At 40.4% G+C, this 27076-nt stretch overlaps 3 protein-coding genes and 1 pseudogene across 3 annotated transcripts in view; 1 reads left to right on the top strand and 3 right to left on the bottom strand.

The window, feature by feature from the left end:
- Positions 1-27076, bottom strand: part of LOC145481889 (lactadherin-like) — a 490145-nt gene that overhangs the window by 235497 nt on the left and 227572 nt on the right. The window lies entirely within an intron of this gene.
- LOC145480488 (uncharacterized) lies at positions 3348-4949 on the top strand. Its single transcript, XM_081458733.1, has 4 exons — positions 3348-3410; positions 3618-3760; positions 3890-3903; positions 3950-4949. The coding sequence occupies exons 1-4, from the start codon at positions 3348-3350 to the stop codon at positions 4258-4260; spliced, it is 531 nt and encodes a 176-aa protein (XP_081314859.1). The 3' UTR covers positions 4261-4949.
- LOC145482937 (stromelysin-3-like) lies at positions 20583-22465 on the bottom strand. Its single transcript, XM_081461573.1, has 2 exons — positions 21352-22465; positions 20583-20836 (listed from the first exon to the last, which is right to left on the bottom strand). The coding sequence occupies exons 1-2, from the start codon at positions 21478-21480 to the stop codon at positions 20726-20728; spliced, it is 240 nt and encodes a 79-aa protein (XP_081317699.1). The 5' UTR covers positions 21481-22465; the 3' UTR covers positions 20583-20725.
- Positions 23093-25241, bottom strand: LOC145481870 (uncharacterized; annotated as a pseudogene).

Here is a 27076-nt window from a genome sequence, read left to right as displayed (position 1 = left end):
CTTTTCAGTTACATACATTCAAGTAAATTACGAGAAGATACTCTCTTGAGTTGCGAAAACTAAAAGGTCGGGAAAAAAAAACGAGTATAAGCGGACAAAAGACTCGTATCTACTCACGTTTTCTACACACCGTGAAAACAAACCTTTTGAGGTCAGCGCCCAGCCTAGACGACTTCGCGCCAAATGTACAACGTCAAACGGAAATGAAACTTCACTTCCGGGCGCCGTCGCCATCCTGAAAACTCTCGGTGCTAAAGGTCCCTAATAAGGTAGATAACAAGCGATCAGTGTTAGCTGCAGCCATATTGCAGTGGACACTGCCTTTTTGTATCGCGCTATGGTCAGTTAATTTGTTTGGTTCGGTTGTTGAACATGGTCTTGTACTTGATGTTGATGATGACGGAGGGTTAAGGGACCGTTCATTTTTTATGAGGGAGGTGGGGCTGGTGGGATTTGGGAAGTACCATTTAAAAATCGTATGACCCCCCTCAGCTTACCAATTTTTTCACATGTCCCCCCTTATAGCGGTCATTTTTTGGGATGACCCCCCCCCAAAAAAAAAATGGAACAAACAATATTTAGATTTCAACTTTTTTTAATATTTCTCTATTATCCCCCTACTTCACGTTATTGTGCTCACTATGAAGACAATGTTTACAATCCCTATACTACAGAGAGCTGTTGTTTAAAAAACAAATCAAAAGAAAGAGAAGTCAATTTCGGATCTTCTAGTTATGGCTCGTCCTGAGCGTGTGGCATTTGGCCTCTCATTGGCATCTTCCTCATCTGAATTAATGAATGAAAGAATGACGTCACTTGAGTCATCTTCTCCCCCAGAGTCAATGGCATCACTGTCATACTCATCACTGTCACTTTCATCCGTTTCACTGCTGTCAGCACTTGCCCTGTTGTCATTTTGTGTCAATGTCCTGGCATTTCTCGGTGTTGGTTGGCCAGCTCTGAGAGGACTCTTCAAAAGCAAATTCATGGAGACTTAAAAGCATATCTTGCAATAGAAATGAGCCTAAACAATGCATAAACACATGGTAAATTACAGATGTGTCAAACTCAACGAGTCGACATGCAGATAAAAACGGAAACCACGCAGACCTATGACCTATAACAAAATTTGCCATAGCACGATCTAACGGCTCAACGCCACTTAAAATTCCTCCTTATTACACAACATGAAGTGCCCTTCATGAACACGAGTGAAGCGACAAGGAAGGTCGAGTGACCGAACAGAGAACGGCAAATGTACAAATGTCACGAACCGTAGAAGTCCTGTAGGCTAGTCAACCCCATTTTACAATATCAGTTCAATATAATAAATAAAAAAAATCGTCTTTCCTTTTCTAGTAGGTCACTAGTTCCTCCTCTGCTGATGATACAACCATACTTCAGGGTCTCCGGAAAACAAGCCTTGGCTATATTGTTAATCCAATCGGGAAAAGAGCGTATTACTACATGAGCATCATGAAAGAGGCTCATTCCAAAATGCGCAATAATGGCAAAAGCGACGAGTCGTTTAAGAAAAGGTTTACAGCTGAACGTTCCAGGCAGTTTGACATCTTACAAGCAGAAGAAGCAATCTTTCTAAGTGCGGATGGCTGCTCAGAAAGGGCGAGAGAGTTTTCCATGCCAGGGTACCAGTTGAAGCCCAGTGATGGAAGAAAACTGAACTTCTCCATCAAAGGGCACAGAGCAATGGTGGAAAAGTTGAATGTCATATTGAAAGATGTGAAGGAACACGATTCCACACTCTTTCAGTCCAATGGGCTTGCTTTAAAGCAGGGCGAAGAATTTGCCCACAGTTTTAATGTAAAACAGATCAAATGTATAGAAGCTAAGTTGACGAAGGTCACGCAGGACATGGAAGCACTAGAAAATAAGAAGAGCAATTATAACAGCATATTCAAGGGCATACTCAAACAGCACATCAACGAAAGGAGAAGGAAAAAAGAAAACCGCAGAAAGTCAAATGAAAGAAAGAGGAAGCGGACTGAAAACAACGTCCAACGAGTTTATGGAATCTTTGTTGGAAACCCGCTAGGAAATGATCTTCCACAATGCCTTGTGTACCCTCCTAGAACGGCCGTCCCGGAAGAGTGTATTAAAGTTGAGGATGTTGCCACGTCGTTATTTAGAAGAGATGGGCCATACATCGCACAGCTGTTGGAAGGGAATTATTTCACCAATGCTGCAAGAAGCAGAATCACCACAAACCTTGAGCAGGAAGTCAGAGATTATGTTTACACCTTCATGTACCCTGAAGAGTACACTCTGACGGAAAGCATTGCTGCTTCTTGCAGCATTGGTGAAAGAGACTCCCATAGCAGCACAAGCGGCGACGAAGAACTCGACGACAGCGAAGATGAAGATGAGTGCCAGTGAAAGTTGCATTCGAAAATAACAGTGTTAAATACTTCTTTTCAGTAGCTACAAATGCTTTTTGTCGCAAAACGTTTTTTTAAAGCAGAAGAAAAGTTTGTAATAAATTTGTATCCTGCCTTCTATGTTTATTCTATAGCGATTTTTTTGATATTCAAACATTATGCTATTTTAAAGTTTTACTAAAATATTTCACGTGACCCACCTTTTTCGCAAAATTTTTTGGGATGGCCCCCCCTCGAAAGCCATTTTTTTTCGCATGCCCCCTCCCCCCCCCCCCCCCCCACCAAATCCCACCAGCCCCTACTACCTTATAAAAAATGAACGGTCCATTATGACGAAATTCATCATCAACAAGATATATATACTTTTTTTTTTGTTTGTTTGTTTTTTTTTTTTTAACAATAACAAGACCCCAAAATGGTTCAATGCCGGAAATAAATGAGGGGAAAAGACGCCGTAAACTTGCCGTAAACAAACATAAGTGAATTTCATTCAAAATAACGCGAACACTGTCAATAGCTTTTCTCGCTTTTTGATTGGCTGCCTAAAAAAGTCCATAAAATCTCATTGCTTAAAACGTTGACAGTTTGACTGCTGAAAGTTGAGCTTGAAAGCTTTCATAAACTAAAATTTTCTCCGTCTGTACTCTTATTGATGCGAAAATGAGCCAATCAGCGCGCGAGATATTAGACAGTTATTGTAAAAAACGTCCTGATATTTGGAGCAAATTGCTCTGAGGACTCAGTTGTGGTCCAACACTATGTGTTTTATCTTTTCAAGCAAATTTCAGTTATGGAGAAACAGAGCTACAGTATTAGCGACAGGGAAATTAGATTCAAATTTTGTGAATTCCCAAACGACTTAAAGGTGTTAGCCTTTTTGGCTGAGGAGCTTCCTGTGTATGTCTGCTAGGTTTTTTTCAACTTTTTCCAATGTAAGCACGGGGGACTATAATGATCCAAGGTGGACGTTTCAAAATGGGAATCAACGTAGGTGGCAGCCATGGCCCTATAGCGGTAGGTTAAAAGTTTCTTAAGAGTTTAAGAAAGTCAAAGACAATCAGGCCTTACAGCAACAGTAATGCAGTTTGATTCTGTTCCTGTAGCTTGCCCATTCAAAAAACTGGTAAACAGCTTTGAAAAAAGGGGTTTGACAAGGCTTGCAAACTGGGTGAAGCGTTGGTTCAATGAAAGCAGTACAGTTGCACTGGTGTGGTTTTTTAGTACAGATTTACGTGGCAGGATTCCAGGCCATTTTTAAAGAATTTCATGCATCTCATTGACGCTTTGAAAAAAAAATATTCAGACTCGGCTACATGTCTTTGCTTACGCTGTGATTCAGTCGAGACAAAGTGTTTCCCTTTTTAGTAGGGTAGTCAATGTTAACGCACAGGATTTAGTGTCACTTAAGAATTCTTGTTTGAACTACTTCCGGGCTAATTTCTTATTTTCAACTGTAACACCAACCACCTGGACCTTTGGCAACAAAATCCCAGCCCATACACAGGATGTTTTCGAGAAGTATAGTCTTGGCCAAAATTCTGTTTCAACATAAGGGCAGGAAGTGAAACATACTGCCGTAAGTCGATATAGCCAAAATACCAATTTTCATGGTAGGTGGGCACAGATATTTCGCTATGAATTTTTTCAACTCATTTGGCTAAGGGCAAAAGGTTTTTTTGTTGAAGAGAGCAATGCTTACAAGGAAACTTATATTCCACCGGGTGTTTCAAGTGGAGAGACCCGCCTCTGTGGGTTTGATTTGCTTCCTAATGATCTGAAGTACATTTATTGGAGAACAAACATTTTATCTTTTTACTTGACGTTTCGAATGTTTCTACATACATCCTCAGCATACGAAAAGTAACACCAAAGTTTGAGTCTTATTTCTTGTTAAGCTACAATGGCCAAAGAAAAAGAGTATCCATAAAGGAACACCATGGGTAAGAATATCTAGTAGCCAATCGGTGCTATAGATGTTGGTTATGACAACACCGTGGGTAAGAACATCGCCGAGTGTCCGGCCAATACATGCAAACCAATCTGAAATGTTACAGTTCATTCCGAAAGACACGGGTGCGAGTTTAAAGGATCCCAAGGTCTTATTTTCGTTCATTTTAATATACGGGCAGAAAATTACTAAACTCTGGTTGGCTAGAAGAGGAAATTTTTTCTTAATATTATTTTCTCCTCTAGGTAGCGTAAAATTACGTGTAAGTGATTAGCTGACGGGATGTTTTCAGTTTCCTTTTAATCTTCGCATTCTCAAGGGCAGACGGACTTCTGGTGTTGGACCAGCTCAGAGGTCGTGATTTGTGGTGCTGACCAGAAGGAGCCCGGCCTCTGGGGGACGAGAATGGTTGTTCTGGTGTTTCTGCTTGTGGTTAATAGATGGCCGCTAGACGCGCGCTCGCTTCTAAAAGTTCTGCTATATATGGTTTTTCAGCTGATTTTGGGAAAAGGGGAGTGGAAGAGAATCCCACTTTTCTCGACTGATTTGCATTCTTGCCACTCAAACGCCTTGAAGCACTAAGAGCACTCTAAGAAGCCGCAAAATCCCTGCATCACTGGCTAACAAGGCCTTTTAGTAAAACACAGCACTATCACTGAAAGCTGTGCAAATCGCGTTTTAAAAGGAACCCAAAAAACATAAAGTATACAGGTATTCTTAGTTAGAGGTATTCTTGGTTATTGCCCACTCGATTGAAGTGTATTTTACGGTTTCGTTGAAAATTCCAATAAATCCGTAGAAGGCAGTCTACCATCAGACCACTCCAGGTACAGATTGCTGGCCGATTGCGGCTAACTACAAATCGACTTCTATCGCTGTCCTGGTTATTGTCAACACCGGAAAAGACTATCAGAATACTGCTAGCTCGGAATTAAGTTGACTAGCTAGCAATCGTGATTTTCCGGAATGATCTTGTAATGAAAATGTGTCACGCTTCTATCAAAGTCGTGACACAAAAACTGCCTCTTGATAATGTCAAGTTTAGAACAATTTCTCTGCTATTTTGAGTTGGCTTTCATTAACCCTCAGAAGAAAATAGCACGTTTATATTGTAATGGCGCCATATACATTGTCATAGCTTCCATAATCTTACAGACCAGGTTATAGATACCTTTATAGATCAGATGCTGCCTTTCCACCTGTTAAGATAGTTAAGCACCATTCACATAAGAACCATTGTGTGCTAAAATCTCAAGGGAGGTACTTTTTTCCCAAACAACTATTTTTTTTTTCAAATATTGTATTACATCACATATGATATGAAAAAAAAGGTAACAAGGAAAGTGTGTGAATGATTCAATATACAGGCCGCACCCATGGCTAGAAGTTGTTTGAAAAATTAAGAACAGGATTAAGAAACTAGGTAGCCTAATTTCACAGTAAACACCATTAATATAAGGACCTATGGAGGCTAACTTGCAAAAAAACTATGTTCTTATACATGGGATTTAACGGTATTTCATTTTCAGACACAATGTACGTATCATTTGAAGAAAAGGAAAAGTTGAATTGTGTTAAAGAACTAAAAAAAAAAAAAAGCATCAGGACCAAGCAAACTGAACACACTTTAGTCAAAGGGTGTGGTGTAATGTGTGAAGAACACTATAGCTAGAATGCGGAATAGAAAATTGTTCACATTCATTGGAAATGCAGCACTACAAGCGGGTGTCCTCTAAAATACTTTAAATACTTTAGCTACGTACCGCTGAGCAAATTCTCTAGATTTTAACTTTAGTTCAATTAATTTAAACAAGATGATCAACTGAAGGAAAAAATAGACGATATTTCCATAATCAGGCTAGTTGGCAGTAAACACTTAAGAGCAGCTTCGCCTAAATATCAACTAGACTTGGAAATAGCGAAAAAATCGAATTTCTTCAAACTCGCCCAGAATGAAGGCCTACGGGCACTAGTTACAAAAATATCGTTTTAAGTTCGATAAATCAAAAATTATTTTTTTCCGCAATTTTTTCGTTTCGATGCCCCAAATCGGCCAAAATCCATCGAAAATGAGCGGCTTATTCAGAGGCTCGTAGACTCAAAAGTAAAAATCTTCATTACAAACTGATTGCACGTCGTATTTGTACTTCCTTTTTTGTCTCTTTAGAGCTAAATAGATCGTGATTTGATTAGAACTTAAATATTTGACGAATTTTCTAAATTAACGACCCAAGACAGCTTTACAAGAGGTCTACATTTAGCCTATTTTTAAATGCTAAAAAGGCGTTCTGGTACACGGCTTTTCCCAAAACGACTAGTTTGGTGTGAAAGAGCATTCTTTCTTCTTCAAATTAGTGAAATAAAATTTTTGGGTAAATAAAATCGCGAGCGCTGAGATAGCGAACTAAATGCAGCACTTCTTCCTGAAAACGTGACCTTTGACCCGAGCGTAACGAAACCGATTACTGCAAGAAAACCCGGAAGAAAAGCAAACGCTTCGTTATTTTGAAACAATTTCTAGTGATATCTCTCCGAAACCATGATTGCAAGAAACTATTTCCAGATATGAAATCGCACAGGGTCAAAAAAGGAGCTAAAGGGCGCATTTTGACACAATAACTTTGCTGAGAATTGAAGTCAATGACTGTTAACGAATTCCAGTGAAATTTGTAAACCTGAAGTACGTTAGCCGATACTTACCTGAATATTTATATTAATAGAAGAGTCGTCTTCTTGGATTAACCTTCAAAAGAAGCAGGATCCAGATTTGAAAACCTCTAAAAGAAGAAGTGTTTAATGTTCCGTGACCTGCCCGCTGCTATAAATTAGGTTAAATTCCGTACACATGCCGACCGCATGTTTGTCGTAAAACCAACTGAACTCCACTGACAGTTTCCATGGGCAACCCCAAAATAAACAATCCCCAAAAATGTAAAGTGAAATTGGCTGTCTTCATGAACAGTTAGAAGCTAGAGTCAAGTTCCATTACCTTTAAAAAGTGCTTGAATTTATTTGTTTGCGTCGACTTTGTCCACTACTCTCACGTTCGAATGCCGCGAATCGGTCACGCCAAAACAGTGCAGACCGTGCAGACTGCAGACAACACCGCGGTCAAACGTCGGGCATGCGCAAATTGGTACAGTTTTTGGCAGCCGCGCGCCAATTTCCCGCGCAAAATTTAAAGGAAAACATGGGAAACAAACGGTGTCACTCAAAATTTACGAAAAAAAAATTGAAAAGTTCATAGAAATCTGTAAAAGGAAAAGAAAGCAGGTAAAAGGAAAACTTAAGACTTTTCAGACACAAAGTTTATTAAGTTACCGTTATTCTGTTGATTTACCATTTTGTTTTGAGCTTTATCAAAAAAGTTTATAAGTCTTAAAACCCGTGTCATGCTACGAGCCGACGGCGTAGTATATTTTTATTTGTTTTTATTAATCACACGATGCGTGACGCCGGAAGCGGACGACAAACGATGTGTAAAAGAAGGAAAAATGAGAGAAGAAAAAGACAATTGCAGTGATTCGGCTTCGCTCAGACGAGCTGGAAAAATTTTGGCAAGGACTGAGGGATTCCATCCGGATCCTTGATTTGTCCTAAGCACAGGAACGAGATGAACCGAAACGACAAACGATGTTCATGTCCATCGTCATGGGGGCATAGCTGGCCAAAATACCGATCCCAAACCGACTGTACCTGGTCTTTGACCAGGTGGGAAAATCTTTTCTAAACTACAAACCTGGAAAAAACTGGTGCACTAAATGCAAAGTCGAGGCGGACAAAAAATTCAAGGAGCACGGAAAATACATACCACGGAAAAGAAAGACCTGCAACAAGCAGAAGGTAGAACAATTTTTAACTCTCAAGTCATTTCTGTTAGCTCTCGTTGTACCGGCTAAAACATAAACAAATATATAAATAACGAGGAAAATGTCATTTATAGGATACCGATGACCCACGAAAAGAACAGTGTCATGAAAATATTTTGGCCGCCTTTTAGTTGCTCCATTGCTCGCACATGTGCAGACGTTTGACCGCTGTGTTACTGCAGACACTTGTTTGGGCTTTTCATTGTGACTCCTTTTTTTGGGTCTAGTTACAAAATAGTGTTAAATATATCTGAAAGTCTGTCATTTATCCACAGGCTGCACAAGCGCAGAATTGACTTCTGATTTAATAGACAAACGCGTACAAGACTTTGTATGGGAAACTTACTCAGTCTGCACGGTCTGCAGTGTTTTGGCGTGACCGATACTACGCAGTATTCGAACGTGACAGTAACTACTGAGTGAACAAAGTAGAATCAAGCACTTTTAAAAGGTAATGGAACTTGACTCTAGCTTCTAATTGTTCATGAAGACAGCCAATTTCACTTTACATTTTTGGGGATTGTTTATTTTGGGGTTGCCCATGGAAACTGTCAGTGGAGTTCAGTTGGTTTTACAACAAACATGCGGTCGGCATGTGTACGGAATTTAACCTAATTTATAGCAGCGGGCAGGTCACGGAACATTAAACATTTCTTCTTTTAGAGGTTTTCAAATCTGGATCCTGCTTCTTTTGAAGGTTAATCCAAGAAGACGACTCTTCTATTAATATAAATATTCAGGTAAGTATCGGCTAACATACTTCAAGTTTGCAAATTTCACTGGAATTCGTTAACAGTCATTGACTTCAATTCTCAGCAAAGTTATTGTGTCAAAATGCGCCCTTTAGCTCCTTTTTTGACCCTGTACGATTTCATATCTGGAAATAGTTTCTTGCAATCATGGTTTCGGAGAGATATCACTAGAAATTGTTTCAAAATAACGAAGCGTTTGCTTTTCTTCCGGGTTTTCTTGCAGTAATCGGTTTCGTTACGCTCGGGTCAAAGGTCACGTTTTCAGGAAGAAGTGCTGCATTTAGTTCGCTATCTCAGCGCTCGCAGTTTTATTTACCCAAAAATTTTATTTCACTAATTTGAAGAAGAAAGAATGCTCTTTCACACCAAACTAGTCGTTTTGGGAAAAGCCGTGTACCAGAACGCCTTTTTAGCATTTGAAAATAGGCTAAATGTAGACCTCTTGTAAAGCTGTTTTGGGTCGTTAATTTAGAAAATTCGTCAAATATTTAAGTTCTAATCAAATCACGATCTATTTAGCTCTAAAGAGACAAAAAAGGAAGTACAAATACGACGTGCAATCAGTTTGTAATGAAGATTTTTACTTTTGAGTCTACGAGCCTCTGAATAAGCCGCTCATTTTCGATGGATTTTGGCCGATTTGGGGCATCGAAACGAAAAAATTGCGGAAAAAAATAATTTTTGATTTATCGAACTTAAAACGATATTTTTGTAACTAGTGCCCGTAGGCCTTCATTCTGGGCGAGTTTGAAGAAATTCGATTTTTTCGCTATTTCCAAGTCTAGTTGATATTTAGGCGAAGCTGCTCTTAAGTTTCGTATTGAGAACAAACCGCCTGTAACATACCATAATGTATCACCAGCACAGGGCTTTACTGCAGAATGCAGTCTAACAGGGTAGAAGGGGGCCCAAAACCTTTAACGTGGAACCTCAGAAGCAACGGAGGAGGCTTGAGACGCCCTACCGACGCAAACCGTCTGGCAACGTCCAGTAATAACAGAGCTTATCCAAGTTAGCACTGTTCCGTGGATTCAATGTTCTTGTACCGAGGCTTCCCCGAGCGGTCCGCCATTTATGAATTGGGTGTATAGTTTTAAGACGTTTTAATAGGCTAGATTTAACAATGTCTGATGAAAAGGAGTTCCATTCGCATATGCAACTCCTAAAATTCGCATTTTCCCGATTTTTCAAAATTTAAGTCGGCTCGAACCCTACCTCAAATTGGCAAAAAGTTGTCTCCTAACATATTCATCCCAAGTCCATAATTAGAAAATGGGTTTCACCAAGCTGTTTTTGGGTTCTAAGCATTCAAAGCTAATTAAAGATTAAGGGTGTTCTTAACTTGCCTTATGATTTCTATTGCAACCCATGAAGGTGACAACAACTTGTCGTCAATGATTGGACATTTATGTGATACCTATATTGTTGCATCACTCGGTAAAGAGTGGTAGTATTGATTCGTCAGAGTATAACTGTTGGAAAAGTGCTGGAAACTGTTGCGATGGAAGGAGCTTTTCATTTGCTTCAGGTGTCACGTGTACAGAAGGATATGCTAAGCTTGCATAATAAGGACCTTGTTAGGATAGATGAATTTTTACTCGTTTGTCTCACATTGGAGTCACTTTAAGATGTAGATGGCGACGTTTCGACTGCTATACTGCTAGTCTTCATCAAGCGATGAGGTCAGTTGTTGCGCGTCGCACCTTGGTTCGCTGCTATTGGTGCCTTTCTATCTTCGTTATTATTCCGACTTTGCCTGATGACGAATAGCAGTAAAGCAGTCGAAACGTCGCGATCTACATCTTAAAGTGACTCCGTTGTGAGACAAACGAGTTAAAATTCATCTATCCTATCTTATACCACTATGAATAATGACACATCTGTAATGACAAAGACCTTGTTGTTACAAATCTTGACTTGATGTTCATGATTGGGAAATATAAAGTAGAATTGAACTAGGCAAGAAAAGAAATTGATTATCGCCGTATGAAAGTTGGGTCTTTTGCTTTTACTAGCTGTTTTCCTCCTTCAAATATGGATTGTGTCTAATAGGAATATCAGAACTAAAAAAACCCAACCTTGGCTGACAAGAAGTCATTTGTTGGCCTGCTTGTTTTGAATCCGCATTTTTTCATCCTTGATAACTAGTTTTATTCGATTACGAGATTTAACGAGGATTTGAACTCCACAGTTGATGCACGATTTCAGCCAAAAGAAAGAGAATGACAACAACAACAACAACAATAACACCACCGCTGAATGAAACGCAATCGTATCCGACAGAGAAGTGGGCTGAGTTAACCAATCATCCCAGCCTTGCCTTTAATTCATTTTCACAGAATAAAACACACCAAAAAGTACGAGAACAGCACAAAAATTAAAGTGCCTGCGTAGGGGGCTACGTTTGGGGAAATCCCAAAAACTCTGAGTCCACTCCACCATAGTGCAAAATGACAACTTGGCTAGATTTTGGATTACGTTGATCCCAGAAAGAAAACATTAGATCTCGGTTTTCATCTGTGCGAAATGACTCACGTCTTTTCTCGTCCTCATCTGTCTGGACCACATCATCAAGCGTATTGTTCACTGCTTATTAGAATGAAGCTTTTCTTTGAAAAATTAGTTAGAAATACATGTACATTTGGACGCAGGGTTACAATTATCTAGCCTTTCTTTGAGGTTATAGAAAATCGTGAGCATGGAGAGGGGTTTCAAGGACGGAAACTTCAACAAAGGTCATATGCACTGTGCCATGCAAGGTTATTTTATACCTTAGGCAAAAAGTTAATAATTCTAGACCTATAAAAACTTGAAAATAATCCAAGTAAGTGCAACCATTTGTTTGTTCAAAAAACACTTGAGAACCTTTCCTCCAGCCCGCCTTATTGCTGTGAATTACTTTGTAAATAAGTAAAAAGTTAACAAGAAGCATAAGTTTGACGAGTGATAAGACCACCAAGAATTTATGCTATGTTAATCGCGCGAACTGTGTTTGGAGTTGTGCAAACGCCGTTATCACTATGTGAAACAATTTTGAGTTTAGTAACGGTGAATGTTGGTCTTTTCAATCCTCTCTGGAATGGAATTGTCCTCAAATTTAACTTTTGTAAATGTGTCTCCAAAACTGCAGCTAAACGAGAAAACGTCGCCATTTTGTTCGCAACCTCCAACTATAGCACACAAATGGGTGATAGCGTGCGATAGCTCAGCCAATAAGATTTTAGCATTTTCGTTACGGCACACTGTACAAGTTAAATTCAATTACAGATGTATGAAAACTCATGAGAGAAAATGAATGGACTAAAAACAACACATGATTTAATCTGTTCCTTTTATTCTCCTGTTAATTTCATATAATTTACGAGAATGAACCCCAGTCTACAAAGACACTCATCACTTATCCCTTACCTGCAACCAAACATAGAAAAATTGAGTTTCAGTACATTATTTAAGTTACGGGCAGTCAATATACACACGAATTCATCCTTACAACTGTATCATTGAATTTATAAACTGTTTTGAAAGTACATCCAAATGGAATTAAAAACATTATCTTTCAGTTTCCGTGTAACCGATGATTATTTGATGCCTGTTAGCATGTTATATGCGTACTTATGCTCGTGATTTCGCTTACGGTAAACGATCTGAATTAATATTTATGGTCTCGTTCCATTATTGGCTATGAACACCTCTCCACTGAAATCTTTCTTACGATGAGATCTTTTTTCTATTACTAATTTCTGCACAACTTACAGTTGAAACATGTCTTCTCGCACCAATACTTCATGCTTTCAGGGTACGTCTTACAATAACCAGAATCCTTATGCGGTTGGCATGTAGTAGTCAGCCTGTCCTCACATTCTCCTATGGTGTCAAGAAAGTATTGACATATCAATGACGGCTGCAAAAGTTGTACCCTCTAGACTTTAGGAGATTTTGTGGAATTGCGGAGCCGGCGAGCACGAGCGCAGTTGTTTTGCTTGTTCATCTTTGTAAATAAATCAATCAAAATCGAGGAGCTTCAACCGCAGCTTGAATCCAAAGTCTGTGGTCTTGGAGTGGATGCACTGGCACAATTAGCAGAACATTTACAAGTGGAAACGAAAGACTTAGGAAGGTTGGCGCTCTCAAAAGAGAATTCGTGAGAGAATAGAGCAAGATGTAGGCGAAGCGGATGACAAGAAAACGCTGTTGGTTGGTCTAATTACATTTTTGGATTGGAAACCATCTCCGCTCGAAGATGACACAACACAAGATAAACCGGCAGAAGTAAAGGTTGAAACCCTTAACTCGACGGAAAAAGTTACTGAGAAAGCACAAGGAGCGGAAACAAAGGTAAATGTTGATGTCAGTAAGGTGCTTAGGCGGGATTTCAAGATCCATGGAGTTGCGGCGAGAGATAATTTTAAGGATGGACTGTCAGTTTTTAGTTTGGTGCGACAGATAGAATTGGGGATAAAGGCGGGCTACAAAGAGAGTAAGACTGTAGAAGCTGTTATTCGTGCAGTTAGTCCAAGCCTTAAACTGAGGTCATACTTGGAGATGATACAGGATCTGTCATTGTCTCGCTTAGGGCAGATTATGAAAGCTCATTTTAAGCAAAAGACACCAACGAAACTGTCACAGGAACTATCTGTCTTGCACCAGGAAGCAAGTGAATCTCCCTAAGATTTTCTTGTGCGAGCTTTAAACCTAAAACAGCAGATTATTTTTGTGCCAAACGCCACTCATGGTTCCATCAAGAATGAGCCTTCTCTTGTCCAAGTATTATTCCTCCCTGTTATAGTGACGGGGTTAAAAGATGAGGCAGCTAGAGCTAAGTTGCGCCCTTTACTGGAAGTAGCTTCTGTAGCTGATGAACAACTCATGGAAAAAGGTTATTCAGATTATGTCCGCAGGGGCAGAACACCAAAATAAGATGGGTTTAGCTGGCAGGAAAGGGGTAAGGATTAACCAGGTTGAAACTGCTTCACCTCCAAGTAACCAAACCCAACCAAGTTTAAGTCAAATACCGCAGAATGAAATTAGTAACTCCCAGAAAGAGCAGCCAAGGCCAAATACACTAGTGAGAGCTTTGGAAGAAGTGCAGTCAAACCTTGCTTCCTTAAAAGAAGCTTTTGATAGAATCAGTGCCCCAGTAGAGAAGAAACTCCACCCCGCCTTATGCATCTGGTAACCATTCACAGTTTCGGCGTCGGCAGTGTAATTCATGTAGGACAGCAGGTGTAGACAACTGCGATCATTGCTTCAAATGGGGTTCAACAGATCATTTTGCAAGGGGATGTAAAAGGGTGTCGGGAAACGGACAGAGGCTACGTCAGCGGGACAGGGTGTAGCCGGAGCGGATTCGTCCCACCATGTATGCAAGTTCTGTGGAAGCAAAGAGGGTACCTCCTCTTTCAAGCAATGCAGTAATTGTAAAGCTGTTAGATATTGTTCAAGGAAATGTCAACAAAAACACTGGAGTAAACATAAGACACTTTGCCAGGCCATATCCTCTTTAGAACAGCGAAAATGTAGAGAAGACAGAGAGAAGACAGGTGTCTTTGTGAGTCATTTGTCACCACAGGAGCATGCACGGGTAGTTCGTCTTGTGGGGCGTAAGTGCACCGAAATGCTTGCTCGATGGGCTACAGACTGATGCCCTTTGGGATACTGGAGCTCAAGTGTCGATTATTTCGCCTCATTGGTTGAAGCAGTGTCTTCCAGGGTGTGATATTCGGAACATAGAGGAGTTGCTGGGCATGGATGGGCTTGATTTGAAGGCAGCAAATGGAACTGACCTACGCTATGAGGGTTGGGTGGAACTGACTTTTAATCTTACTGAGGATGACTTTGACCACACCGTTAAAGTGCCGTTTTTGATTGCCAAGGATTCCTTAGATATGCCTATTGTTGGATTTAATGTTATTGAAGAGATTACTAAGCATTTTGAAAGTGGTTCTTCAACTAGAGGTAATTGATTGTTAGGGGACTTGCTTACTTCAAGTTTGACAGGTGTTGAGCGAGAAAAGGGGGAGGCCCTTGTTCAGTCATTACATCTGACCCTGCAAAGAAATCGGCTACTATAAAATCCAGAAAGGAAGATACTGCAATTCCACGAGGACAGTTGGTTATTGTTTCATGTCGTGCTGTTGTACGTCCAGTTAATAAGATAACAGTACTGTTTGAACTTGATCCAAACCAGCCTTGGCCTGGTGGTCTTGAGATACCTGGGAAACAGGTGACCGTGGCAGGAGGTTCCACGTGGAGGGTCAATATTCGCGTGGATAATCCAACAAAACATGACCACCTTGAAAGGGAGAACAATTTTAGAACACCTCCAGCAAGTCACATCAGTCACCTCTCTTGAAGTGAAGTAGAAGAATCTCCAAATGTTGACAGGCCAAAACAATGTCCTAATGAAGGCAGTAACACGACTTGTGAAGAACAGCAGTGCAGTTACATTCCTGATATTGAAACAGAAGACCTCGCCAATGCTTGCAGAAAAAGCCGAGTCATTCTCAAAGACAGATGATGATGTTGGAGGGGCAGAGGAATTGCAAGTGAACATTAACCTCACTGATTCAGTAGCAGTTCAGCGGAAGTATACTGCCATTCCCCGACCACTTTATGCAGAAGTAAAGCAGTATGTTGAGGATCTGTTAAATCTTGGGTGGATCTAAAAGTCAAAGTCAGCTTATTCATCTCCGGTTGTATGTATTTGGAAAAAGGATGGGTCATTAAGACTGTGCACAGACTATAGACAGTTGAATTCAAAAACGATTTGCGACAGCCATCCTTTGCCCAGGGTGCAAGATGCCTTGGAAAGCCTTGGTGGGAATCAGTGGCTCTCCTTACTCGATCAAGGAAAGGCTTACCATCAAGGTTTCGTAAATTCTAGAAGCAGACATAAGACAGCTTTTGCCACGCCCTGTGGACTGTATGAATGGGTTCGCCTACCAATGGGCTTCCAAAATGTACCAGGAGAATTTCAACGCTTTATGGAACACTGCCTTGATGGTTTGAGGGATGATATATGTATACCTTATATTGATGACATCATTGTATTCAGCCAAACATTTGAGGATCATGTTGATCATATCCGGAAAGTGCTTGGACGGTTGCGTTAACATGGGGTTAAGCTTAAACCAAAGAAGTGCAGACTCTTAAAGCGAGAAGTAAACTATATTGGACAGATTGTGTCAGCAGCAGGCTACAGACTAGACCATTGCAATGTGAAGGCGGCTAGGACTCTTAAGGACAGTAAGCCTAGTACAGTTGGTGAAGTGAGGAAGTTACTGGGCTTTTTTGGGTACTACCGCAGGTATATCCAGGACTTTGCTAGGATTGCCCACCCACTCTTCCAGTTATTACAGGCAGGTTCTGAAGATGTGGCCAAATCAGCACACAAGAGCAAGCAACGTTCCTGTCATGGTTCAGTACCATCTTCGCGACCAGTGGTGTGGACGGAACAGCATCAGAAACCTGTTGAAACATTGTTGGACCATCTTGTAACTCCTCCAATTCTTGGCTATCCTGATTTCAGTAAGCCCTTTGTATTGCATACTGATGCATCACAAGAGGGACTAGGAGCAGTCTTATACCAGAAACGGGATGGGAAAATGCGAGTTATTGGATATGGCTCACAAACACTATCCAAGGTGGAAAAGAACTATTTCCTCCATTCCAGAAAGCTTGAGTTCCTAGCTCTTGAGTGGGCTATATGCGAACATTTCAGAGACTACCTCTACCATGCACCTGACTTTATTGTCTATACTGATAATAAACCCCCTACTTATGTGCTGACCACTGCAAAATTAAATGAAACCAGTCGCCGTTGGGTATCGGATCTGGCAGATTTCTCATTAACCTTCAAGTATAGACCAGGTCACTCCAATAAAGATGCAGATGCACTCTCAAGATTTCCAATGGACATTGATTCTTACATGAAACTGTGTACTGAGACTGTGTCCCAAGGTGATATCAAGGCATTTTGTGTGGTGGTAGGAGCACGAGGACGAGGAGAGACAATTTGGGTGTCTGTAGTCAGCAATGATTCCAGCTTGTTGAACATTTAAGAAGTATCTCTTGGTTCAAGTGTGGATGAAATTAGCAAAAGATCCCTTCTTGATGTTTAGAGACAAGACCAGGTGATAGGAAGACTTCTCACATTCTTAAAAACAGGAAAATTAAACGTGAACTACCGGCCACAAATGTGTTATTGAGGCAGAGACAAAAACTCTACTGTGATGGTGATTGCCTGTTGTTTAGAAGGAGTGGATCATACTCCCAGCTGGTGCCACCTCAGAAGTTTCACACTATTGTCTTCCAAGAGCTTCATCAGTAAATGGGACATTTAGGAGCCCATCGTGTAGTCCAGTTCGCACATGAACGTTTCTACTTGCCCAACATGGAGGATGACATCAATCACTTTGTGACCAAAGTTTGCCCATATCTTAAACAGCGACAGCCAAATTTGTCTACAAGAGCAACACTAAACCGTGTGACCACCTTATATCTCTTTGAATTAATGTCAATTGACCTTTTACATTTGGAGCAAAGTTCTGGTGGTTATGAGTATATCTCAAGGGCGGTAGTTCGAGAATAAGCTCTTTCACAAATTGGAAAAGCTTAGTGGCGTAACACTTCTGCGAACAAAACCGTACTACCCCCAAAAGAACGGGAAGGTAGAAAGGTTTAGCAGAATATTGTTGCCTATGTTGAGAACTCTCCCAGAAAGCCAGAAACACAAGTGGAAGGACTCACATAACAAAGCTTTCATGCGTATAACTCCAGCAGAAATGATGCCACTGGGTTTTCTTCCTTCTATTTATTGTTTGAACGCTCACCACGCCTCCCAGTTGACCTAATTTCGGACTTTCACGTGAAGCACTCGTATGAATCATACAGAGTACACAGAGAAATGGAAAGTTGCAATGAAAGATGCCTATGAACTGGCCCGGCAGAATATCTCCAAGTCATCAGGGGATGGAAAAAAGCAATGTGATCGAAAAGTAAGGTTCTCCATTTTACAGCAAGGTGACCGAGTGTTGGTACGTAATATCTCAGAGCGTGGTAGTCTTGGGAAACTTAGGTCATATTGGGAGCAAGAAGTACATCTCATAGTGGAGCAAAAGGGAGACCTACCTGTATTCGAAGAAACGCCAGAAGGCCGGAAAGGCAAATCATGAATACTCCACAGAAATCATCTGTTGCCTTGTTACTTCTTATAAAGTGATTTTTCAAAACCTGTCCCTCAGCGTACCCAAGAGAGGAGAAGGTCAGCCCCTGCTAACCAAGGAAGAGAGATTCATCAACATGGTACTGACAGTGGGGTTGAAGTAGAGCTACCTGACCTCTCACTCACCGAGTTCGAAATGTTGTCAACACAAACAGCAGAAACAGACAACATGGACAAGGGCAAACAGATGGTGCCCAAGAAGATTTGTTGCCTGACGATATGGAGGATTTGTCAGAACATGGTGAGGAAGTGTCAGTGACAAAAGACTCTTCTCCTTCTGACTCTAAACAGAACAGGAACCCTTACTCCCACAAGAGCCAGCAGGGTCTCATTGTCCTGTGCGAAACCACCATCCACCAAATATTCTAAGTTATGATCATCTTGGAAATCCAACTTACCATCCAATTTGTGCTTTGAATACTCTAGCGACAACTGGCAGTGTTTCTGTCTCTTCAACATGGTTTCCTGTCACACCTTACGAAATCTTAGCCATGCACAATCATTGGATGATACCTTATCATACACCAGTGTACTTAGCGTCCGTACCATTTGTGCCCCCAAACATTTACCAGTATGTGCCACCAATGGCTGTTTAAGAAAACTACAAGATTGCCTGCGTTAAAGACTTGAACTCATTAACCTTTATTGGACTTGATTAAACTATTAACACATTGGCATCATGTTTTGTTTCTCAAAGAAAAACAAAGAGACTTGTTCAGTGACCAACTGTTAAGCAATTTAGAGACCGCAAAAGAACACTGTAGTTGGTAATTAGTCATTATTTGCTATCTTAATTATTAGCGAGTAGATTTCGCCTGATCGCCCTTCAAAGTAGTTTTTGTTGCTAGGATTTAAAAAGCTGTAGCAATGCGTTCCAATGTTCAGGAGGACATCTCTTTTTAGAGGGGGAGTATGTAGGGGTCACCCCACCCCCACACAGTCACAGTCACTGGTCGACCACGAGGTCGAGAGACCGTAGAGAAAACGGTTGGACAAGTCCATGTTTTGACCTTTCCTTATTCTTTTGCGGCAACGAGGGCTAACACTTGGTCTGCAAGATGGAGATGGAAATTGGTTATGGTGCATGAAGCTTTAACGTAAAGACTTGAATGATTGGCGCCGTTATGTACACAACTTACCGAGCTGTAGAAAAAGTTACGTAACCAAAACGTTTCTATTGGTTAGTTCCTCGGCCAGTAGTAAACAACTTTTGCGTTTTGTGCACGGCCAAGGCCAAAAAAGAAAACAAAAACATACAACAAAGAACTTTGTCGAATTTGATAACCATTCCCTCTATTAACTATGGTAAAACAGTTTGAAAACGTGTTTGCCATAGAAAGCGCATTACTCAAACTCTCTTTAGCGCGTTTTCGCCTAATGTTACCATGCCATCGCCTACTACCCTAAAATTTATAACAGCTCTTCTTGGGTTCCCTTACCATACAAATATTGAATACCAGCAATGTCATCAGAGTGGAGCTTCATGTTAGGGACGTAGCCTGTGTAGTAAGGATACATGATCGCCCCCCGGACGTTTGTATGCTGCAGGCCCAAGAAATGCCCAAATTCGTGCACTGTCACCCATAAAAGATTTGTACCACTGTAAGTGCCATCGGTGAAGGTCTCATCCTCGTCAAAATGAGCTCGCCCACTCTGAGGGTAATCCGCATGCGCTAGAATCCCTTCGGGGCCGTCGAATGGTTTCAGGCATGTCCCCTCCACATTGGTGCCACCGTGACTCTTTCTCCCAAAGCTAATTAAAGAGAATGTGTACTCATAGTAAACCTATACGATTAAAACCTATCAATATTTCGACTATTTTAATTATCGCAACTTATTGACCAACGGGTCAGTTGCTGCTGCTGCAATTTTAATTCCGTTTTTTTCCTCTTGTATTGAATTACTTTAATAAAAAGGCACCCTGTAAAGGTAATATCCTTAAATTCTTAATTTAGCTGCAAACCTTTGGTGTAGGTATCATTACAGTACTTAAGCTCTTGCCTTATGACACAGATATAGGTTTTAGTGGTGCTTCTCATTCTAATTACTGGAACAGGAAAAAAAATAAACTAGTGGTTTGATGATTGGAATGTGCATGTATGACGCATTACCCTAAGATGAACAGTCTGTACAGTTCAATTAGATACCCTGGAGATTGTCATCAAAGTTTTAAATCAAATATACTACCTTTGTCTACTCATCCAGCGAATTAGGTCTTTTTATCCCTGATTTATTTCTCCAATTTAATTCCTATTTAAAACGGTTTCCAGTTGGGTTTCGTAAAAAAAAAAGAGCCAAAGTTATTACTCTAGGCAATCACAAAGAAAGCAGACGATACAGTGAGCCAATCAAAACTCTACGTAGTTGACGCAAAGCGCGAGAAAACGAATGCGAAGGTTTTGGTTTTCTTATAATTGGATGAAAAACTGGCGCGAGTTTGTTAAGCCAATCGTCACGTGGTTAATGAGAATCAATTACGCTTTGATACTTGAATGAAAAGCGATTTGTTTCCCCTGTTTACTACCTAGTCGCCCAAATTACCTTATTTTGATGTCTGCCTCACTGGCGCTACCGACTTCAGAGAATCTCAACCCAGACACGTCGGACCAGAACTTCAGTGCCTTAGCAAATATCTTTCCTTGCTTATCCTTTTAATAATTCAAACAAAATGAAGTAATGAATAGATTATTTTTATTTACATTACCCCTATGGGATATGTTTTTGTAGGTGAGTCTTGGGAGTTACGTGGGAGGGGAGGGGGAAGGGCTCCTGTAAACTATTTACCCGGTCACAAATGGTCAAGAAAAAAAAACCCAAACGGATGCAAAATACAAAACATAAATGATGTCAAAAATCTGCTTTGATGAAACCTTTATAAACTTAATTGAAAAAAAAAGACCATTACATTTCGGCAAAGCACCATTTGGAAATATCGTTTCCGTATGAACGTCACGTGGGGTGGTCAAACGATCGAAAAACTAAAATGTTTCCTGATAAGTTGTATTAAATGTGAAAAATTGTGAAGACTGAAATTTAAGAGCTATTTAAGGAAGGATAGTTTGTAAATCAGCTCCTACACCTTAAATTCCCTCCTTCCCAGGCTGCATAGGATTAACAATTGCAAAACAACCAAAAAGAACTTTTAATTCCAGAATGTACTCACAACTGAGAGATCTTGACCTGGTTGGACGAAATATTTCAACTCAGTCTTTAACCATTTTCCAAGAGTGGCATATCTTCGCAAGCGACTGCCTGGAGTTGGATCACTCATACCACACCGAGGCTTCTTCATGAGTCGGACAGTTGAGGCATCCAGTCTCCCACTGACCTGGAGACCATAGAATTTTTGAAATCGTCGGATGGCCGTACCAACGTCGTGGTTACCACTACGAGAAGTTGATATATAGCCGTATTGGTTCAAAAAGTGCTGAAAGAATAGTTATCAGCGATATTTCAGTAAGGTTAAACCGATCATTAACTTTAGTATAATCGACAGGCCAATTTTTCCAGGTGTCTGCTATATGTAAACACAATCAAACAATAATTGAATAGGTGGTCAAATAGATTTGCTGTTTTGGGGGATCAAAAGACCATAAGAATCGAAGATTGAAGAAGATGGTATTAGGTTGATAAATCGAGGTCTTATTAAAGCCAGGCTTACATTTTACGTTACAAGACAAAAATTGACTTTAACAATGTAAGAGCTTGTTAGAAATTTATAGCTGTTAAGCGAACTTGACTACAAAATGCGCATTAACTGCGGCGGATGTCAAAAAATCAAATTTCTTCAAATTAGCTGAAACTTATTTTATGAGAAAAGGGTACCAGGCGCTGTAGATTGATGTCATTTATTCTTAGTATTTTTACAGAATTGCCTCAGAAACGGAATTAAAAGATAGCGAGGTAATACTAGCGAAAATTATGATAAATTGCGTCTAATTTATGAGCAGATTTGTCGTACCAATGACAGACCAATATTACTTCCCGATGCAAATAACTTTATTCGCTATCAGTAACATGCTTTAACTTTACAAATATAGCTACAAAACCAAAGAACAAGTTGTCAATTTCCATATACAACAGCACAAATAGTTCCTAGTAAATTTCACTTTACTGAAAACGGAAAAACTGACTCAACTCTTTAAGTGTTTACGCAGGGTCCCACCCACTTCTAGGGATAAAAACTAAACTGCCTTGTCCCTAGTACTTTGCCATTGATGACCAATGTGTTAAAAGTTTGGGTTTCTGTTTTTCAAGGATTGTTAACGGGACTAGAAAATGACACTCAGAGACCACCCACGAAGACACGAAAGATATACATTTTTTACTTAAATTGTGGTTTCTACCGCTTTTGGTGAAATAAATGTTTCTATAACAAGCAGCGTAGAAGAACTGAAGCTGTAAACGTGAAATTCTTAAAAAATCAAAATAACTTGAGGTTATCTGACTTATAATTTTTCTTAAGTGCTTTGACTCATTTTATGAGACAGAGACTCCTTGTCTGTCTTTATATGCTTTTCAGTTCAACTTTAATATTAGCCATTGACAATGCTGTTTTATAGCTGTTATTCATTCATAACACACAACATAAACTTGCGTGACCGATTTTTCTAAACCACGTAAACACAAAAGGCTATTCAACTTTTTGAGATAATAAATTCGTTACTTATTTTACTTTTAAAATGTCTTGGCTTCTTTTCTCCCAGAAACAACAACTTATCTGGCTTCATTTAATTAAAGCGAAAAGGTTCCATCACCTCAGATTGTCGCAATTAAGACTTACGTGTTATGTTGAACATAAAGTCACTGGGCTGATTTTTTTTTAAGTCATGCAACCACAATCGTTATCCAAATGGTAGCTACATTCACCAAACTAAAATTCTGTCGTATCTCAGGTATGTACCCACGTACCATCTTTGTTTTCGCTTTTCTCAAAACGTTTCTGAGCTCCAGTTGCATAAACCAGCGTTTCTATGTAATTAACATCTGTCTTAGTAAATTTAACTCAAACTGTTACATATTGCAGCTGCAATGTCCAATGAGCTCTTTGATTTGATCAACGAAACCCTCCTTTCTGTTTCTGGAAACAGTGGCGATGTCTAATTCAATATGCTCACAAATCCTTACAAGCATGTCTATGTTGAACTTTTTCAACTTGTTTTGCTGACTTAGTTCACACAGGTTGAAGCGTTCATAACAAATAGGGTGCTTCTCTGCGACCTAAGCGATGATACTTTCACGCAGCCTAAATTTGCAACTCTATTTCATACTGCTCTGCTTGAGAATCACTTTCTAGATCTCGAACGTCGTCCTCAATTAGATCTGCTGGGCTTTGCACATTCTTCCTCTGTGCTGCGGCAAGCCTGGAGAAAAATGAACGGATCTCCTGTGTCTGAAGGCATTCACTTGCGGCAAATAAACGCCTACCAAGCCCATCTCTTGCACATCTCATGTCGATGGAAACTTGCACAGGATCAGCTTTATGTCCTGTAGCACTACCGACGTCAAATTTCTCTTGGAAGTAATTTCTGACCTTGTCGGGAAAACGTGTTGCCCGCTTAGGTACTTCAAAGCCCAGCGTTTCTGAAGAACCTGGTGTGTGGTGAACCTGAGGTCTTCTATGCGGGGACGGAGTGAAGAGAGTTTGTTTTCCAGTTGGGATGAAAGATTCTGTGACGTTACCTGTTGAAACTGTTCGGCCCATCTCTTCATTACTTTATCGCCAAGGGGTTGAGAAACATCTTGAAAGGCGTGTTTCTCTGAAGCGATATGCTTTTCAAGCTTACACATTGTAATGTACTCTTTGACCCACCCTGGTTCAGGGCAGCTGAACCGAACGCAATCACTGTCCTCGTCTCCAGATTCTTCGGGTGACCTTACAGGTTTCACCGGACCAAGCAGTTCTGCCGCCAAGCAAGTATTATCTTTCTTAACAGATTAACTATTACCCTGTGATCCGCTCTCGACGATTCTAAGTTCAGAAGGTAGCATCTTGCCATCGTTATCAAGATTCTCCCATGCAACCAGTTTCCCGATGCCAATATTGCACGCTTTCCATACCTTTAGGCCCTCGTTACAATACTGGTTGTTATGAAGACGACTTACGTCTGGAATCCGCGGTGTGGGGCACTTACTTGCTGACTCTGGATACTCCACCACATACAGAACAACACTTCGTACGCCGCCATGTGACTCCAAAGCTTTTTTGACTTGCTCTGCTCACATTAAATCATTTCCGTCATAAAGAAACCAGTTAACAAGGGATTTCTGGTGGGCGGAGCTCCTGTCACACGGTCCCAAAAACAGATTCTCAAAACTGACTGGACTCTTCTCAGCGAGCCTAGAGCTCCTTCTAACTTCTGGTTCATCTTCATCTGTTTTGTTGGCAGTTACGCCCTTGATGAGCATGGCAAGTTTCTTTTGGCATTTAGTGCAGATACATGACCCAAAAATATCATAACTAAGGTACGACAGATCTCTACAAATCTGCAATTTGCGCAAGATGGAACGGGAAGGCAAAAAATCATCGGAAATAAGTCGTCGAGTTGCCTGGGGTGAAAGGGGGTGGGGAGGGGGGAAAGCGGGTAAAACGTGGCTTTTCCCGCTCGTGCCCCAGACTCCTCCCTGGATTGCTTGTTTGACCTTGCTTACAGGCTATCTTTTGGTCGAAACGGCGCTTGACATCAGTTGTTTGAGTGTCTCTTTTTTACGACAAAATCGGAAAATGTAATTGAAAAACATGCAATAATGACACTTCTACATCAGCAAGAATGATGATCTTACCTGAACCCACCGGCACTAAATTTTTCAACTCATGAAGTCTGATTTTGGTCTGTAGTTTGTTAATAATACAATCTGGCTGGCTTTGCCAGTGTGGTTTGGGTAGCGAAAGAGCCGTTTCTGGAACCATCCTCCACCGAGCTGATATCGGTGTCTTGGGCACAATCTTATTCTTGATATATACTCCTCATCATACTCAAATACACCTGCCCTTGCCAGTATTAGGTCATATTCTGTGCTGATATCAGTAACACTTGTCGTATGCAAGTGTTTACTCACATCCTTCTCGCAAAGTGAAATTGGAATTGTCTCTTACGTTATGTTTAATTTCGACGACGTAGTTCCACACTCACTTCCAATCAAGGTACCGATAGAGCAGCCCATTGAATTGTACTTTCCGAGTGGGTAGCTAGTCGCGACACTCTCTAATTGAATGTAACATAAAGAATAATGACACTTTGAAAAGCTTGGTTCTCTGAAAAAACGAAAACTTTGTACCGCATCTCAGAAGCGGCAAAGTTTTGAGCACGCGATTCAATAAAAGCAAATAATGTTAAACAACGATGTCCTGTGATGTTTACTTTTCAGTCGAACACGAAAATAGTTGCGTTTGCATTGGCCCGTCCATAGAGTATATCATACAAATCCAACCAAGAGCGCATAAAGTTTGAAGTATTCATATTTGTATGTATTATACTTTGGCTATTATCATTTTCGATCATTTAGTTTGGGCTCAGTGGTAAGCAATAAAACCTGTTTTGTGGGTAGTTTACAGCGACAAATATCGAAACCAGATGTTTCGTTTCCCAGCAACCGAAAGCGGAACGCACTAATCCATTGTAACTAGCAAAAATACCTCAAGAAAATATATCGAACTCACCTTTTAGCGATGAATAAGAGATCCACAAGTAGCAACAAAAGTACAAAACAAATTTACCGAAGTTCATGACAAAAATATGAAATGAACATGTTCGCCTGTAATCCGATCCGACAGAAATAAATTCGCTCTTATTTACTTTCATATTCACTAAAAATGACTGGCAGCTTGCACTACATTTCATGGCTGTATTGCAACAAATTAATTTTGAAATGGAAGTGTGAATGTAATTTGAAAATAGCAATAACAAGCCATACTTTTGTCGAGCTTGCTTGTCGGAACGCAAACATGCATGAATTAAAGCTCGAGTCGGCTCGTTGTTTGTATTAAGTTTTGTGAGGAAAGACGGATTAATTTCAGAAATCTCAAACAAATTTTCATTTTATCTTCAGAGGGGTATGTTATCTAAAGAATCAATAACAAGTCAGCGTGAATAAGTGGTTGGACCCAGAGAATTTTGCAGTTTTTTTGCAACGCAATTTTTAAGCGACTGTTTTGGCTAGTTTAGAGTTTACGAGATTTAAGGTGGCCAGACACAAAGGGTCATGTTGCAGGGACATGTTGCAGCAACATGTTGCAGCGACAAAACCGCGTGTAGTACACACTGAGGTGACATGTAGCAGGGACAAAATCACAACATTTGCACACACATGAAAATGTTGCGGGAATATGTCCCAGGGATGTGTTGCAGCGACATGTCCCTTCGTGTGAACTGACTGAACGCATGGTGCATGGTTTTTTTAGAGCCCAGAATGCTTTGAGGCACTGCATTGTTGAATTAAAATCGGTTGAGGATGATTCTCAGCTAAAAATCCTGAAGACCGCGGCTTTATTTCTTGGAATAATAGCAAGACACGTATGCTGATTGTTCATTTCAAGGATAATCCAATTCTATGGGACAAGCTACTAAAAGACAATGCCAACCGACAGAAAACTATAAAGGCAATGGCATCTTTGTTGGCGCGATTTGAGAAGGCACAACCACCAACAAACTTAGCGGCGATCAAATTGAGGTGGCACAGCCTAAGGAGTTCGGTATTGAGGTACATGAAAAAGCAAAAAGAATCATTCCAGTCAAAAGCAGCAGCACGAGCACCGCTATTGATGGCTGCAATCTTGTTTTTTCCTGTGCACGAGCACAAAGAATTCTGGTCGTTGTTTGTAATTGGCTCAACTTTTGATTCTGTACTCAACTTTTGATTCCGCACCTTAAAGGTCCAGTAATACGGGC

Source organism: Orbicella franksi, chromosome 3, assembly GCF_964199315.1.
Source record: "Orbicella franksi chromosome 3, jaOrbFran1.1, whole genome shotgun sequence".
In the NCBI taxonomy this organism is placed as follows: Eukaryota; Metazoa; Cnidaria; class Anthozoa; order Scleractinia; family Merulinidae; genus Orbicella; species Orbicella franksi.
Note: the sequence above shows the minus strand (reverse complement) of the source record. Positions and strands in the feature narration are given on the sequence as shown.